Source organism: Echinops telfairi, unplaced genomic scaffold, assembly GCF_000313985.2.
Source record: "Echinops telfairi isolate 266 unplaced genomic scaffold, ASM31398v2 ScPeMD7_7417;HRSCAF=8455, whole genome shotgun sequence".
Classification (NCBI taxonomy): Eukaryota; Metazoa; Chordata; class Mammalia; order Afrosoricida; family Tenrecidae; genus Echinops; species Echinops telfairi.
The window spans coordinates 5,959,771-5,975,856 of NW_022111317.1; the positions used below are offsets into that span (position 1 = coordinate 5,959,771).

The window sequence follows — 16,086 nt, forward strand, 5'->3', positions numbered from 1 at the left end:
TTAGTAGGTCCCTTGGGAGACCTAGTCTCTCCTCATCTCCACTTACTCTCTACTGTTTTTGTATGAATCTCCCTCCTGGCTTGGCTTGCACCCTGTCCTTGGGGAGCTAGCCCTGGGGGAGTTTAGGCCCATGCGCTGGGAAAGGTGGGCTGGTGAGTGGCTTCCCTCGGCTTCGATCACAGAATGCTGATCTTGGCCAAACTTAGGGACCTGAAGGTGAATTTGTGGGAGAGCAGAGCAGAGACCTGTGTTTGGAAGGAACCTGGTTAAAGCACTCAGCTACCAGCTGAACAGCCAGCTGAACACCCACCACCCTGCGGGAGGGAAGACGTGTGATCCTCCACAAACACATCAGATCAGTCTTGGAAACTCTGGGGCACATCTGTGTGCGCCCCCCCCCCCACCCCCTTCTCTAGGGTCACCGAGTCAGGATCAGTCTGAACAGGTTTGGGTTGGTTTAGGAATAGGTGTAGTTGGGTTCTGGCTCCATTCTAAGAGGTGGGGGTGGGCACAGCCAACCAGTCCCACTATTGTCCCAACTCTGGGTCTTCGAGCCAGTTTTGGGGTGGGGAGAACTACCAAGCCATTCACACCACTGCACTGTTTCTCTCCAGCTTCATCTCTTTCATTATGTAGAATTCAGGGTGCTAAGATTTATAATGTTGGGGACTCAGGTAGTAGCCTTTCCTTGATGGGAATTTACAAATGGGGAACTGTGGACTTCGAAGGCCTCCTTGTGGTTGGGCCCTGTTTTATTTCCTTTCCGAGGTGTGCTGCCCATGTAGTGCCCGGCCTCAGCTCCTCCTGGTGTGCTGAGCTGCTGGGAGAATTGGGTGTGGCATGGCTGGTGGCTAGTTTCCGCGCCTGATGGCACCCATCTGCCTTTAGACTTCCCCAATAAGAAGCGGAAGAGGAGCCGCTGGAACCAGGACACAATGGAACAGAAGACTGTGATTCCAGGAATGCCCACCGTCATTCCACCCGGCCTGACTCGGGAACAGGAGCGAGCTTACATAGGTAAATCCATGTTCTATGCCTGTATTCGGCTCAAGTGGCTCCTCATTCATGCCGAGCAGTGTTTGTGACAGGGCAGTTTGGGGTGCTAAGAGGCATGGTCAAGGGTACCTTCCCAACCTGTGGCCCACAGATGTGGGCTCGGTGAGTTCCACTGTGGGGGTTTCTCCACTTGGTTCACTCATGACTGTGTTCTCCACCGGGGCCAGGGAGGTAGAGGGACCCACTTAGGAGTGGGCACAGTCCACACTCCAGCCTCTTGGCTGTGGTGCCCTGTCCTTCCCAGTAATGGGGTGAGTGTCCTGTGCCTCCGGGAAGACCCCCTTATAGAGTGAACACTGCAGGGATTGTAAACCCAAGTCCCTTTTCACAGCGTGGCCTTGCTCCCCAGCATTTGTGTTCCTTCCTTCCCCTAAGATGTGGTCTTAACTTTTTTATAGGTGCTTTCTGAAAGGAAAAAAAAGCAAAACACCTCAGTTTGCAACAACAAAAAAAAAACCCAACAAAAAACAAGTTTCTTTTAAGTGTGTTTACAGTTGTCCCCCTTTTACCATTTTAGTGAACATAATTATTAATTAACCTTCCCTTCAGCTTCTTTGCGGGTTTGGGCTTTGGAGAGCTGTCTTAAAATACAGGCTCTTTATATTTTCTCTGAGAGGGTTCTGCTGGGGCGGGACAGGGTCAAAGGTTGGATCTGTGCACCCGGGCATCAGAATTAACCACAGATTTGCCTTCCTGTTTATTTATGTTAAATGCAAGGTTTCTAACGCAGGTTTTACTGTACACCCGTGCAGCTGTTAACAAAAAGTTCACTTGGTCAATAATTACTACTAACGAACTAAGCACCCCTTGGCAGGGCGGAGCTCCTAGGCTTAGACCAGGGCGGCATGCTAAATAAAGTTCTCAAGAGTCTTAACTGACACTGCTGAGCTTCTGAAAGCACCGGACCTGTCTTATCTCCTGCCACCAAGCTACTAATATCTCTTCTCCCCTGAACTGGTCTCTGTTCCCACCTACCTCACCCCACTTCTCTGGCCTCCCTGCAGACCTGTCTGGGTCTTTGCAACTCCCTTGAAAGCACCCTCTAGTGGTGTCCCGGGAATATAAGCCAGACTTCAAAAGCCAGGAAGACTCATTGGCTGCCTCTCCACTTCCCTCCCTCTGAAGAGCTAGCCTGTGGTCAGGTAGATGATGAGAGCAGAGGCTGAGGATGCCCCCATTGTTTGTGAAAGACCTCTGGAAGTGCCACTCGCTTGGATTTCTCTGTAGGGCCAGCTAGTTCCTTCAGTCCCCCATCCCATGAAGGTGACTTGAAGGTGCTGACTAAATTGGCGCTTCCCTGGGAATGGGAGCTCGGGACCTTGCCCTCCTCATGTCTCGGGGCATGCCCCCACCATCTCCCATGGTGTCCATTTCCATGGCTGCTCTACCGAGCTGAGTGGCTGGGTGGTGGCACTCTGAGATATATTTCGAATGAGGACAGGCTCACTTGGCAGACTTGCCCTGGTGAGAGGTGGTCATGCAGCTCGCTAGAAGAGACCATCTGGCTCTACAGTTCCATTAGCAAGCTACAAATCCACAGTGTGGCATTTCTCCTGGGTCACTCTGGAAACACCCCCCCCCCCAAAAAACAAAACAAAACAAAACAAACCGATCTCTCTTGCTCATGGCCACCCTCCCATGTCAAGCCCTAAGGCCATACACCCTTGACACTCCACAGCCTCTGCACCCCCACTTTTGCTCCCCACGTTAACAGCCAGTCTAAAAAGAGACTCCTGGATATCTTTACAGCTACTAGTGTGTGAAGGTAAATGGTCTCATCTTGACCACGCATCACTAAAGGCAACCAGAAGAGTGGACCCTTGCTAGGGTGGGTCTGGCTTTACAGAAAGAGCGTGTATACAAACCTCCTTAAGATGTGGAAGTGGTTCATAAAGTGTCGTAACCAACCTGTTTATAAGAGTTTTGTATAACAAAAATGATCTTTGTTCACAAACTGTTTCTCGTCCCATGTTATTGGGTCTCATTTCAGGCCATGTTTAATATTTTAATGCTGGAAAATCCACTCTTGCCCTCCAGAAAGTAGCGTGGGGATGGGGTGTCGGTGGGGAACATGGATGGTTTTGGTGCTGGGGTGCCACTGGCACGGCAGACCGAGGGGAGGCCGAGGTAAATCGGTCCCCGCCTGGTCCTTGCGGTGCTGTCGGCCGTAGTGAACAGTATACGCTAACCCTTCTTCACCAAACTGCTTTACCGTTTGAAGGGGGGAACATGACCCATAGACGTAAACGGACTCCTGCCGATAGGTGGTGGGGAGTCTGCCTCAAATGTGTTCACTGGTCAGTCGTCCCTTTCAAAGTCTCCGAGTTCTTCATGCTTGTTGTTGAGATTTAAGATGTATTGTGGTAACATTGTCTTTTTTCCATCCTTTTTTTTTTCTTTCCTAACCTGGTTTCTTCCAGTGCAACTGCAGATAGAAGACCTGACTCGTAAACTGCGCACAGGAGACCTGGGCATCCCCCCTAACCCTGAGGACAGGTTGGGAAACAGTTTTAACCAGCTGACAGTAACGCTTTTTACCTTTTTCTCAATACGTTTTACTGGTGGCAAGATATTGTGTCAGTTTGCTAAAATCCTAGTTAAGTCGGCCGGTCCTGTGACCATTGGTGGGCATTGGGTCTCATTAGCCATGGCATGTAGTACTCAGCAGTTAGACTAAGGTCCTAGCAGCACCAGACCCTACAGGCGCATCGACACCTGCCTTCCCATTGGTAAGCGCGTAGGCGTGAACCTGGTTCCCAATCCGGAGGGAGGGAGGGAGAGTGAGGTGGCCTGGTAACCTGCCTTTTTCAGGTTGGACCCGCTTGGCTGAAGTCCAGGGCAGAGAGCCTTTCTCACAGGCCCGATGCAGGGTTGAGACTGATCGTGAGCACCCTTGAGTTGGAGCGGGCCAGTCTCCCTGCTCACCGGTCTTCACATGGTTTCTAAATCCTGTGGGACTTTCTAACCAGCTTCCTTCACTGCCAGTTAATTTCCAGCCTTGGTCATTGTCTGGAGGGCGAGGGGCTGGGAGGGGCCAGGACACTCATTCCTACCTGGGGAAGGCCAGCACCCTGCCCTCCCAAATGTGACTGCATCTTAGGGGTGTGGGGGTGTGGTCCTCAGGTGGCTCACAGGAAGTGAACATTTTATTTATAACGGGCTTTGCTGGCTAATTGATCTAAAATCTGGTCATTTAATAAAAGGTCCGTAACCCTGCCTCCCGATAACACTTCTCAGTCTATGCCGCATAACTGAGAACATGGCTTTAAAGGGTGATGTTTTTCGTGTTTCCGTTTTTGTTTTTGGCCCCTGGTTGCCCAGCTAATGGAATGTGACTCAGGAAGTTGTCGTGACAGCCCTGAAAGCCTCCCTGCGGCCCATTTGGGTTTACCCATGAAGTTTTCCTTTTTCCTTTTACCTGTAGGCTTGGGTTAGAGAGTCATGGCATATTTTCCATTTTCTTTTGATTTGGAGGTGCCCCCCCCCCAAAAAAAAAAAAAAAAAAAGCTCTGCAGCTACAGCCTCTGCCCTTCTTTGATCTGTGTCTACAGGTCCCAGGCAAAAGCTTTGCTTTTTTTTTTTTTAAATGAACTTCCTTTATTTCCTGGAGAAGCAGGAGAATTTATTTGGTTTAATCCAATGCCAATTCAAAATGGAGACACACATGCACGCACACACACATTGAAAAGAGATTTAATGGCCTTTTAAATGACCAATTCAGTGCTGGTAAATGTGTTTTGGTGACGGGCCAGAAAGTGGTAATTCTAGGTGGTTGGGGGCCAGGGCCAGAAAGGCCAGTCAGAGCAGAGGCGTCCTCTCACGCCCCCCCCCCATGGTGACAGAGGGCCCACCGTCTGCTTGGTTTTGCTGTGAGCCCAGGTTGGAGGGGTATGCACGAGTTTTCTCACTTGTAATCATATAAGCTAACTTTGTAAGTTTATCCTCAAAATGAAGCCACTTTATGCTATTTGATGTTGCTTGAACGTGCACAATTTAAAATGTTCTCAGATCTTTCCTAGACGTAATGTGTGTAAAATGATCTAGTTCAATGAGTCTGGGGTATATATGCTTTTGTTCCCGATGATTGGATTGTGCTAACAGTTGATGCAAATGCTAGAAGCGGAGGTGTCACCTAGCCGGCATTAGCCATGAACCAACCTGACCTTTTATCCCATTGTGTGTGTGATGTGTGCCACGGTTCCCTTCAGGCTGAAGATGGTGGGAGCCGCGCTCAGCCCTTGCTCTCACCTAGGCAAGGTCCCTGCAACCCAAACAAGGGGGAGGAGGAGGCGTGGCAACTTTTCAGGATGTTTTAAAAATAACCTGATCCACATGGTCTCTTCCCTTCTTGCAGCTGCAACCTAATTTTCATTCAGAATATCAAGTTATGATCCTTTTTAAAATATGAACTCAGAATTCTAGGAGCGTAACCTCTCTCTCTTTTTTAATTACCGCAAAATCCAGCTGTGGTAAACTGACCATTTATAAATATAATTTTTCTACTTTTTTGTTTTTTTACTTGTAGCTAACAGCATGTCACTCCTTTAAAAAATGAGAGAGAGAGCAAAAAGCTGCTCTCTGGACTTGTAAATTCGGGTGGGGAGACCCTAGAGCCCCTTGCTGTTTGCAGGGTCAGACCTTAGACGAGGGCTTGACCCAGTCTGCACCGCAGCCTCTTGGAGAAACTGCTCTAGCTTTTTAACAGTTTTCTCTAGCCAGACTCGACCCTCGGACAGTCAGAAGAACAAAAGGTCTCCTGGGCCTTGGATACAGCCAGCCAGGCCATTGAAGGGAAAGCAGAGATGAAGCCTTGCGTCACCTCGCTCCATTGTAGGGGCCGAGTTGCTATAGTAGCTCCCAAGGCCTCCCGTGCAGTGGGTCCTCTAAAAGTCTGGGGCTCAGACACATTTCCCATTAGGTGCCAGCTCCCCAAGAGCCAGCATCTGACCCAGACTTGGAATTTCTGTGGCTGGTCACATCCCCTCTTACGCCACCTGGAAGGAAGTCCGTATTTGACATGAAGACTCCAGACGCTCCTAGTGGTTCTTGCAATTTATAATGCAGATGTTGTCCCCCGGGAGGACAGCCTTTTTCTACGCCTCATTACCTTGAGGACACACACGCACTCACACACCCCGCTCAGCCCCTTAAACACTACGCAGCTTTCATCCCTCCATTCTGCACGATCTTGAATAGCACACGGGACGGTCAGTTTCTCCGGAGGTTTGTGTTAGGGTCTGAGAGGCAGAGGGCTGGGGAAGACGGACTGTAGCCCGTGTGGGGACACGAGGCAGGGCCGAGCAGTCATGGTGGCCTGTCACCCACAGGTCCCCTTCCCCTGAGCCCATCTACAATAGCGAGGGGAAGCGGCTCAACACCCGGGAGTTCCGAACACGCAAGAAGCTGGAAGAGGAGCGGCACAACCTCATCACAGAGATGGTGGCGCTCAACCCTGACTTCAAGCCGCCTGCTGACTACAAGTGAGCGCGGGCTGGGGCTGACTGCACCCATGGGCGCACCAGACGGATTCCTGTCGGACAGCTGCTGCTGGTTGTGTAGCTTCTCCCCGCCTTGTCTTTTCTAGACCTCCAGCGACCCGTGTGAGCGATAAAGTCATGATCCCACAAGATGAGTACCCGGAGATCAACTTCGTGGGACTGCTGATAGGGCCCAGGTGAGGTTGGGTGGGCAGGCAAGGGCCCTGTGCCTGGAGATGGTCTGTGTTGTGTTTAGGTGGGTGCTGTTGGCTTACTCCTCTGAGTTTCTGAGGAGTTAGTGGGAAGTTGATTCTGTTACCTTTCATTCTGTTTTCCATGAACTTTGTGAACTCCTTTCTTTGGAATAGGAACTTCCCTTCGGCTGAGCTTAGGCCTTTCTGTGAGAAAAGCTCGCAAACTTCCCCATTTGTCTGTGGAGAAGTCCTGGCTGCAGCTCGACCTGACCTGACCTTAGAGCAGTGGTTCGCAGCCTTCCTCATGCTGCGACCCTTCAGTGCAGTTCCTCATGTGGTGGTGACCCTCCAGCCATAACATTCTCTTCCTTGTGCCTCCATCACTGTCATTTTGCCACTCTTGTGAATTGGGCGACCCCGTGAAAGGGTCATTCGACCCTTAAAGGGGTCACAACCCACAGGCTGTCGCCCGCTGCCCTGGAGGCTTTCGAGTGTGTGCACTGGATGGATGAGCCTGTATGTTGGCGCTAACCCGATTCTCTGTCGTCCGTCGCCCTCCCCTCCCCTCCCGCAGAGGAAACACCCTGAAGAACATAGAGAAGGAGTGCAATGCCAAGATCATGATCCGGGGCAAGGGCTCCGTGAAAGAAGGGAAGGTCGGGCGCAAAGACGGCCAGATGCTGCCGGGGGAGGACGAGCCACTTCACGCCCTGGTCACAGCCAACACCATGGAGAATGTCAAGAAGGCCGTGGAGCAGGTGAGCGAGCACGGAGGGCCACGTCCTTCCCGAGCTTGAACCGTGGTGCCCACGTGTCCTAACAAGGCCCCTGGCCTCTTCTAGATAAGGAACATCCTCAAGCAGGGCATCGAGACCCCAGAGGACCAGAACGACCTGCGCAAGATGCAGCTCCGGGAGTTAGCGCGGCTGAACGGCACCCTTCGGGAAGACGATAACAGGCACGGAGTGGGTGGGGGCAGTTGGGGTGCGGGCAGGGAGGCCTGGAAGAGCCTGGGACAGGAGAGTGGTGAGGTCATTGTCTCCTCCCCCTGTTCTCCACAGGATTCTAAGACCCTGGCAGAGCTCTGAGACCCGGAGCATCACCAACACCACTGTGTGCACCAAGTGTGGTGGGGCTGGCCACATTGCCTCCGACTGCAAGTTCCAGAGGTGAGAGGCAAGGGGGAGGCTCATGAGCCAGCATGCTGATTAATCTTGGGGACCCAAAAGCACCTCCTGTTCTGTGACTTTGTCCTAGAAGAAGGGGGGGGGGGTGTTGAAACCAGGACTAGGAAGCCCCTCCATCTGAGTGTCCACTGCCCCCAGGAGAGCAGGAAGTTACCATTCTGTTCTGAGTGGACGTAGTGGTTTCTCTGGTGCTCAGTGTTAACGCCCTTGGTTGCCTGAGATCAGTCCTGGAAGACCAAGCTGTTGTCCAAGGCGGTGGGGCCTGGCTTGGGTTTGGCATCTGTGCTGGGTGCCTGCTTGGCCCAGGGTCTTCCAGACGCAGGTAGAGGTGAGAGTCCTGGCTGCCAAAGCTGGGCTTTTGATCTGAAGCGCTGATGAGACCCGGCCAGTAGTGGGGTAGAGAGATTGTGTCAGCAAGTACAAGAGAACATAGCACCACCCTCAGTATTGTTAGATTGGAGCCCCTGTTGCACCCATGGTCAGTCCATCTAGTAGTCCCTCCTTAATCCCAGGTCACGCACTGCCTGAACTACAGTTCTAAGTGAAGATAGGCTAGCACATCACATAAATTGAGTCCGGTTCTTCATAGTTTCTCATCTTTCGCACCTTCAGGCCTGGTGACCCCCAGTCGGCACAGGACAAAGCTCGTATGGATAAAGAGTATCTGTCGCTCATGGCAGAGCTGGGAGAAGCACCTGTCCCCGCCTCCGTGGGGTCCTCTTCTGGACCTTCGGCCACACCCCTGTCTAGTGCGCCACGGCCTGCCGCTCCTGCCAACAACCCACCTCCACCGGTGAGCCTAGGGCCAGTTCTCAGGGTCTGGCTGCCCCCGTCCTCTGGCACAGAGATTGGGAGCTATGGCCATGGGCTTTCAGCTTAGTGCCTGGGTGGACATGGCTGGCGGCAACATTGTTTTTCCGGGAGGTCAAGCCAGTTTGGAGGACCGCTCACTTGGGGAGATCTTGTCTGTGTTCTGGTCCCTTGGCAGAGCCGCAAGAACAGTGTTGCCACCAGTGGGGGAGCAGGCCAGGACATTGGCGGGAACGCCCTCACGCAGTCTCTCATGTCCACCACCCAGAGCCGCCCACCCTGGATGAACTCCGGCCCCTCTGAAAGCCGGCCCTACCATGGCATGCACGGAGGTGGTCCTGGTGGGCCAGGTGGCGGCCCCCACAGCTTCCCACATCCACTGCCCAGCCTGACGGGCGGCCATGGTGGCCACCCCATGCAGCACAACCCGAACGGACCCCCACCACCGTGGATGCAGCCGCCACCGCCGCCGATGAACCAGGGTCCCCACCCGCCTGGGCACCATGGCCCTCCTCCAATGGGTAAGTAAGTGTCAGACCGGAGACCTTGGGGCTCTGGGATACATGGGCTCACGGATCTTCAGCCAGGTGCTCCAGTGAGCAGGCGGTGGGAGAGGGGGTGGGGGCGCAGGGGAAAGGGGCTCCCTGGCCAGGTCACATGTCTTGCTAAGTCCCTGCTCTCTCCTTCCATCAAGATCAGTACCTGGGAAGTACGCCTGTGGGCTCTGGGCTATACCGCCTGCATCAAGGAAAAGGTAACAGTCCTCTGGGGCTGTCTCGGGTTTGAGGGGGGGCTGTGTGGGGAAAACCTCGGTCTCACTCTGGCCTCGCCTCCAGGTATGATGCCGCCGCCGCCTATGGGCATGATGCCGCCGCCGCCGCCACCGCCCAGTGGACAGCCTCCGCCCCCTCCCTCTGGCCCTCTGCCCCCATGGCAACAGCAGCAGCAGCAGCCTCCGCCGCCCCCTCCGCCCAGCAGCAGTATGGCTTCCAGCACCCCCTTGCCATGGCAGCAAAGTGAGTGCCTTCAGCTGGGCTGGTGGGGGTGGGTGGGGTGGGAGGGAGGGGCTCTGGGCTTAGTCACGGGCCAAGAGGGGGACTTGGGCCCGGGCAGTTGGTGCTTCGTGTGGTTGTGTCTGGGGAGAGGTTGGTGGGCTTGTCTGGAGGGGCACTGGTGATCAGGCAGGGTGCGGGAACTGGAGGCGAGCCGCAGGCTGCCCAGGTGGGATGGTGCACGCATGCTGGAGCCAGGGCTGTGACTGGGCCTGAGAGACTGCTGGGCGGGCTGGGTTGGGGGAGAGCAACTATGGATGGCCTTGAGGTCGAATGTGCCATTCGGTGGTGGCAGCGGCGGCTGGGCGGAGGGACAGCAGAGCCGGTTCTTGTGTCTGGTACCTCTCCTACAGCCCCTCCTGGGGCACTGGTGACAGGGCTTACTCTCTGAAGCCCAGAGACTTTGAGGCTGGCCCCGGTAGTCCTGCCCACCCCGTCCCCCCATCGCCAGGGCCACCCCGCCCGACCGCCCCCACCACCACCGTACCGCATGCCAAGCAAGGAGCAGGCGCCCTCGCCCCCATCCCGAGGCGGCAGCCGAGAAGCCGCGGTGTGGTCCCGCGCGTGTGACCTTGGGCTTCTTTACCACCCCAGATACGACGACTACCACCACGAGCGCTGGCACAGGGCCCATCCCGCCATGGCAACAGCAGCAGGCGGCTGCCGCAGCTTCTCCAGGAGCCCCTCAGATGCAAGGCAACCCCACTATGGTGCCCCTGCCCCCCGGGGTCCAGCCGCCTCTGCCGCCCGGTGCCCCTCCCCCTCCGCCGCCTCCGCCACCTGGTTCCGCCGGCATGATGTATGCCCCGCCCCCCCCTCCTCCGCCTCCCATGGACCCTTCTAACTTTGTCACCATGATGGGCATGGGGGTGGCGGGCATGCCGCCCTTCGGGATGCCTCCAGCACCTCCACCGCCGCCTCCCCAGAACTAGACTTGTTTTTTAAGAAAATATATATTAGAGAGAGAGAGAGAACTGGTCTCGCTTAAACACCCGCCGAACCTCACCATGTGGAACCAGACTTTGGGACGCACGCATGTGATTGTGTGTGCACGCGTGTGTGTGTGCTCGCACTCACGGGCTGGGCAGTTGGAAGTAGGGGCGCCAGCTGGGGCTCTCCTGGCGCCCTGTAGCATCGAGTGTCTTTTGTCTTTCTCTCCTCACCCAACTCCCTTTGCCTCTCCCCAAACGGGCCGCCAGGACCCCTTCCCGCGGCGGCGATGGCCCGGGCCCTGAGAGCGAGGAGTTTCCGCGCCCATTGGTGACCCTTCCAGGCAGACAGCCTCAGCAGCGCCCCTGGTGGACAGGATGGTTCGGCAAAGCAGCCTGAGTCATTTTTGTGGACGGAATCGGAACACGCTGGCTCCATACCGTGACATTTGTATTAATTTTTTTTCTTTTTCCTTTGTTCCTTTCTTCTCTCTTCCTTTCTTCAGACTCCGCCCCAGGAGCAGCTCTCCCTGGTCTCCTGCTGCCGTTAGTGTCCTTCCCTGCAGCCACTCCTGGGGGTTCCGGGGCGGGGGTGGGGGGCTGGCTATAGGCACAAGTTCTGGCTGGGAGGGCCCATCTAGCAACAAGGGGTTCCTGCTGGTCCCTGTTCTTTGGGGTGTCAGTGCTACCAACTGCCCCACCTGGGGGGTTTTGATAAGTTCAGGGGCCCAACTCCCCAACCCCAGGGTCCATGGCCGCCCACCCCTGTGTGCTCTCTGCCCTTGTGCCACCGAAGCTGCCGCGCCCGCTGTTCCCCCTCCTCGAAGGTGTCCTCTCGCATCTTGTTTCTCCCAGACATCCGAGTGTGTTCCAGCGTCCACAGGGTTTGCGCCTCTTGTTCTTGGTTCTGCTTCCTGTCCCCTTCTGCATTGCACGATTATGTTGACAATGATGTGGGCACCTTCTGTATGGGCTAGCTGCGGAAGTCTCTTGGGGCCGGTGGGTGTGTCAGACTCGGCACTGTATTTCGGGGGTCTCCCCTCGAATAAAGGAGCAGTTGGCTCTCGGGTGTCTTTCTTGACTCCTTTTCTCCCACACATACAGCAGCCCATCTTCCTATGGGCCCCAAGGCGCTGGCCTTGAAGGAGCCTGCCGGCTGCCTTCTTTGCAACAGGGACACATACCGTCACCCCTGGTTTCCTGATTAAAGTAGCCAAGGTCCTGGTGCTTGGAGCCCCGGCTTCTGGTGAGCTTCAAGCGAAGCTTGACTGGAAGCGAAGCGCCACCAGGCTGAGGACCTGGGGCCCCTCCACATTAAAGGTCAGGCTAACGAATCTGGCCGGTCATTGCAGAATGGCTAAAATTAAAACTGCCAAGTGGCTTTTTCTCCCGCTAACGACTTGCAGCCTGCCAAGACATGGGCCCACAGTGGGCCTTGTAAGTGATTCTCTGCCAGGGGTCCTGGGCAGCACCGGGACAAAAAAAACTTTTCCAGCCATGCCAGCTGCCTCCTAATTTTCGGGGGCTATCTTGCAGGCCCACTCCCCCGGTCCCCAGTCTGTTAAGTGGGGACAACAGCACTGTCCTGGGCTGCTGCCCAGCTTGGACTCAGGCCTGGGGGCCTGGAAGCCTCCAGTAGAGGCAAGCAATCTGAGGGAACCCCCGCCTCCAAAACCAAGCCAGCTCCCAGAGCTGGTGGGGGTGGGGGTCTGGAAGACTGGGCAGGCTTGGCTGCCTCCCCTCTCTGACCTTGTTCTCACCTCCTGGCTTCCCTCCCTTCCCAAGCTTGGTTTCCCTGGTGGGCTCATTGGGTGGTTAATTAGCTCTTTGAAGCTCTGGAAGAGGCAAAGTGGCGCTATGTGGTTTTAGAAATAAAATCAATAAAGGACTTAACCACAGCCCTGCTATCTCAGCCTCTCCCCTGGGGCCAGCTCCACTCACGCCTACAGCTTTCCGAAGGGTTTCTGAGGAGGAAGAAGTGATTGACGAAGGGAGGCTTCAGTCTTGGCTTTTCTCCAAGCTTCCTGAAACCCATCAAAATGGTAGCGAGGCAGCAGGCACCTTCCTTGGTGGCAGAATGGTAGCTACCCTGCCTCCAACTGCCCCAACACCCATCCCACCTACACCTCTTCCCCCCAATGGCCCAGTGGTGGGTGTGCATTCAGGAAAGGTCAGCTCTCGGCTCTGTTCCTGAAGGCAGCCAGGTGCTGTGCAGTCACGCAGGGAGGAGGTCCATCCTGGTTAGCAGCCGTTTTGGGCTTCAGACCACCGAGGTGCAGGCCAGGAGAGTAAGCACCCAGGCATTAAGTGGGCACCAGCAGGAGGGGTGTCAGTTTCAGAGGGTGGGGCACCATGGAGGCCAAACCCTTGGGAGGAAGTGGTAGGGCAGACAAAGTCCCCAGGTGGACAGCTCCTCCATAGCAGGGGAATTTATGGGTGAGCCAGAAGGTGGGGGCAGTTCCCTGGGGCTGGCTGTAGCAGGAGGCAGGGCCGGAGAGAGGTGGAGCCAGCATTCACTGGCGGACAGGAGCTGCTCTTCCAAGCTCCTGCTGCCGAAGGGCCATGGACCAGTGTCCTGGATCTCCAGCAGCCCCCGAGGAGAGCCAAGGGCAGGGAGATAGCCAGCGAGCTGCAGAGGTGCTATGCCTGTTGGGGCCCTTCCCACAGAGGTGGGAGGTGCCCAGCCTGCCAGCCTCCGAGGGAACGGGCGGCGCCAGGCTTTCATTTCTGAAATGGTGTATGTAACCCTTTCTCTGTTTCTAATAAAGCTTTGTCTGTTTCTCGTGTCTGTGTTGTGGTGTTCCCGACCGTCTGCTTTCAAACATGACACTGAGGTGATGCTGTTGGGGACCAACCAAACCTACCCCTACTGTTATCAGTGACCAGGTGGGACAGTAGGCCTGCCCCCGAGTAGTTGCCCTGGTGACATCGAGGGCTGCGTAAGGTGGTCAGCAGTGAGTCCGCCAGCTGATGGGGCTAGCTAAAGATTAAAGTCCTCCAACCCTGTCGCTAGGAGTCAAGTTGCCTCGAGGGCCGTGAGTTTGGAAATGAGAATTCGTAGAAGCAGACTGCACGTGTCTCATGAAGAACCGCTGGGGACAGCGGAGCCCCTGTTCTGCTAGCCAAGCACTTGCCACGACCCTGTGGGTTTCTGGCAGGACTGGGCCTGACGACCCGGTCTGGGGCATCTTGCAGTTTGGCCCCCACATTGAAGTGGACAGACTCGGGAAGCCCCTCCCCTGTAGGCCCCCTAGCTGTCAACATCCTGTGGCTGCCCTGACCTGCCTTCACTACGTCCCAGACCCAAACAACCAGCCCTTAGGCCCACACCCTGCCCACAGAGCACAAGTCCAGGAGGCTGCAGCTGCAGTTACTCCACCAAAAAGAGGATCTCGCTGTGCGCGGCAGAAGCCAGGCCTGGCAAGCTGCCTGGGGCTCAGTGCTGCTCTCATCTACCTGATGGCGGGTGGGATTTGAGGTGTTTGGAGTATCGGCCAAGGCCGAGGCCAGGGCTGGAGCAGAAATCGGAGCCACAGGAGCAGGTGAGACTCTTGTGTGACAGGGAGGTCACAGCTCAGGAGGTAGCCTTCTGCCCCACTCCCCTGACCAGCATGTGGCCTCTGGGTGGGGGAGTGGCACGAGAAGGCGTGCCCGCTGGACCAGGCAGCTGAACCACCAAGAACACCTGATACCCTAGAATTGATCCCACCCCATGAGTTAGACTGCCCTATAGTCATCCCACTGACGGCAGTTTGCCTGGAACCTGGACGTCTTTCACAGCACCACGTTAGGCTAACTTTTAGTTTCGAGGAAACTGCCCCACCCAGGAACCTCACTGGACCCTGAGGAACCAATAGGGGAGGTTCCTGCTTCAGCGTCCCCCACCCTTGTGGGCTCATAGTACTACACTTCCCAGTAGCCCCTGCTCCAGGCAGGGGGGGGGGGCTACCCGCCAAAGCAGGTCTGTAATCTGACCAGCCCTTCTTAAAGGTCACTCCAGAGCTGCTTGAGGGACAGCGACAGAAGCACTCAGCGTGGCTCAGCTTGGGTGGGGGTGCGGTCGAGACGGTGGCCCTGCCCTTCCCCCCCCAGGACCCTGGCTTGGACCCCCTGTCTCAGGTCCTCAGTGTCCTCTTTAACATGGAATGCAGCCCCTCAGCCTCCGCTAAAGGCAGGGCCCCTGGGGCCATGGGGAGCCGGCTGTCACCTGCCCACCTTCACAACCCCTCAGCTGCTCTAAGGAGCCAGGTTGGGAAGCTACCAACAGGTCTGGTCTTGAGCTCTAACTCAGCAAAAGGCCAAGAGAGGCAGTGTGCTGTATCCCAAGTCACACAGCAAATGAGGGCACCGGTCAGCCTCAGGCCTCCCAGCCCAGGCCTCTGTGTGCAGGGTGGAGCTCATCTCCCACCCTGCAAGTGGCAGGGGACAGAAGACCCCAATGTCTGAGCCCTAAAGAAAAGTAGGCCAGGGCCCTAAGGGAACCAGGCCAGGCCCGTCCCTCCTCCTTGCCTCCCCTCCTCCCCTCACCCCCAAAATAGCTCCCAGAGCTGAGGGCCAAGACCCTCCCATCTATCCCGCAGGGAGGATGGGCCACACAGGGAGGTGGGGCGGGCATGCTGCCCAGAGCCGGGCCTTAAATCCCCGCCTGTTGGCGCCGGGAGCTCCACTCCCTGGCTGGAGGCACCACCAGTCGTCCATCAGGCCCTGCTCGCCTGCCCTGCCGCCATGTCCCTGCCCCTGTCAGACCATGACAAACGGAAGCAGATCAGCGTGCGGGGCCTGGCTGGCGTGGAGAACGTGGCCGATCTGAAAAAGAACTTCAACCGGCACTTACACTTCACGCTGGTCAAGGACCGCAATGTGGCCACGCCCCGAGACTACTACTTCGCGCTGGCCCACACCGTGCGAGACCACCTGGTGGGGCGCTGGATCCGCACGCAGCAGCACTACTACGAGAAGGACCCCAAGGTGCTGCTGGGGGGCACCTAGGCGGCGGATGGTGGGGGGAGGGGGGGCCTGCCTAGCCTCTGGAGGGGTGACCTCTTCGGCAGCCAAAGAAAAGGTCACCGGGTCCCTGGGGCCAGGCAACTGGGGCAGTGTCTGTGTGTGTGTGTGTGTGTGTGTGTAAGAGAGAGAGAGAGTTGGCAGGGGGTGCTGGGCACAGCCTAGAGGGAGGGCAGAGGTTCAGTGTCCACTCAGAGGGGCTTGCTGGTGGACAAGGAACCCCCCCCTCTGTGGCTTAGGTTGGTCACCGTGTAGAAAGGGGTGCCATTGACCATGTGTGGGCGCAGTGGGCAGGGTGAGGCTGACAGCTGGGGTGCAGGGATCAAGTGTCTGGAGGGGTCAGTTGTAAATGTCAGCAACCTAACACTCCTCCCCAG

General features: G+C 56.2%; 2 protein-coding genes across 15 annotated transcripts in view; both read left to right on the forward strand.

The window, feature by feature from the left end:
• The first annotated feature begins 841 nt into the window (after positions 1-841).
• Positions 842-11,772, forward strand: SF1 (splicing factor 1). Of its 14 annotated transcripts, none has more exons than XM_004713516.4 (13): positions 847-1,017; positions 3,477-3,552; positions 6,384-6,536; positions 6,641-6,730; positions 7,302-7,485; positions 7,570-7,685; positions 7,789-7,896; positions 8,527-8,707; positions 8,972-9,245; positions 9,419-9,478; positions 9,561-9,740; positions 10,371-10,575; positions 10,976-11,772. In XM_004713516.4, exons 1-13 carry the CDS (start codon positions 936-938, stop codon positions 11,103-11,105), a joined length of 1,839 nt encoding a protein of 612 aa, XP_004713573.1. In that variant the 5' UTR covers positions 847-935; the 3' UTR covers positions 11,106-11,772. The 14 variants fall into 14 exon arrangements, with proteins under 14 accessions (XP_045153065.1, XP_004713572.1, XP_004713573.1 ...); XM_045297125.1 differs by having other exon boundaries at positions 855-1,017; positions 8,903-9,249; positions 10,976-11,096; XM_045297123.1 differs by having other exon boundaries at positions 856-1,017; positions 8,903-9,245.
• A 3,613-nt stretch (positions 11,773-15,385) lies between these two features.
• Positions 15,386-16,086, forward strand: part of PYGM (glycogen phosphorylase, muscle associated) — a 14,075-nt gene continuing 13,374 nt past the window's right edge. The window contains exon 1 of the mRNA XM_004713513.2: positions 15,386-15,673. Coding sequence (XP_004713570.1) covers positions 15,431-15,673 — 243 coding nt within the window. The 5' untranslated portion in view covers positions 15,386-15,430. The remainder of the gene's footprint in view (positions 15,674-16,086) is intronic.

Excerpts from the sequence above, each read along its gene's own strand:
- SF1 (XM_045297130.1), top strand. The coding sequence starts at position 936 with ATGGAACAGAAGACTGTGATTCCAGGAATGCCCACCGTCATTCCACCC. Across the intron at positions 7,486-7,569 it reads TCAAGAAGGCCGTGGAGCAG|ATAAGGAACATCCTCAAGCA; the intron begins GTGAGCGAGCAC and ends GGCCTCTTCTAG. Across the intron at positions 7,897-8,526 it reads TCCGACTGCAAGTTCCAGAG|GCCTGGTGACCCCCAGTCGG; the intron begins GTGAGAGGCAAG and ends TCGCACCTTCAG.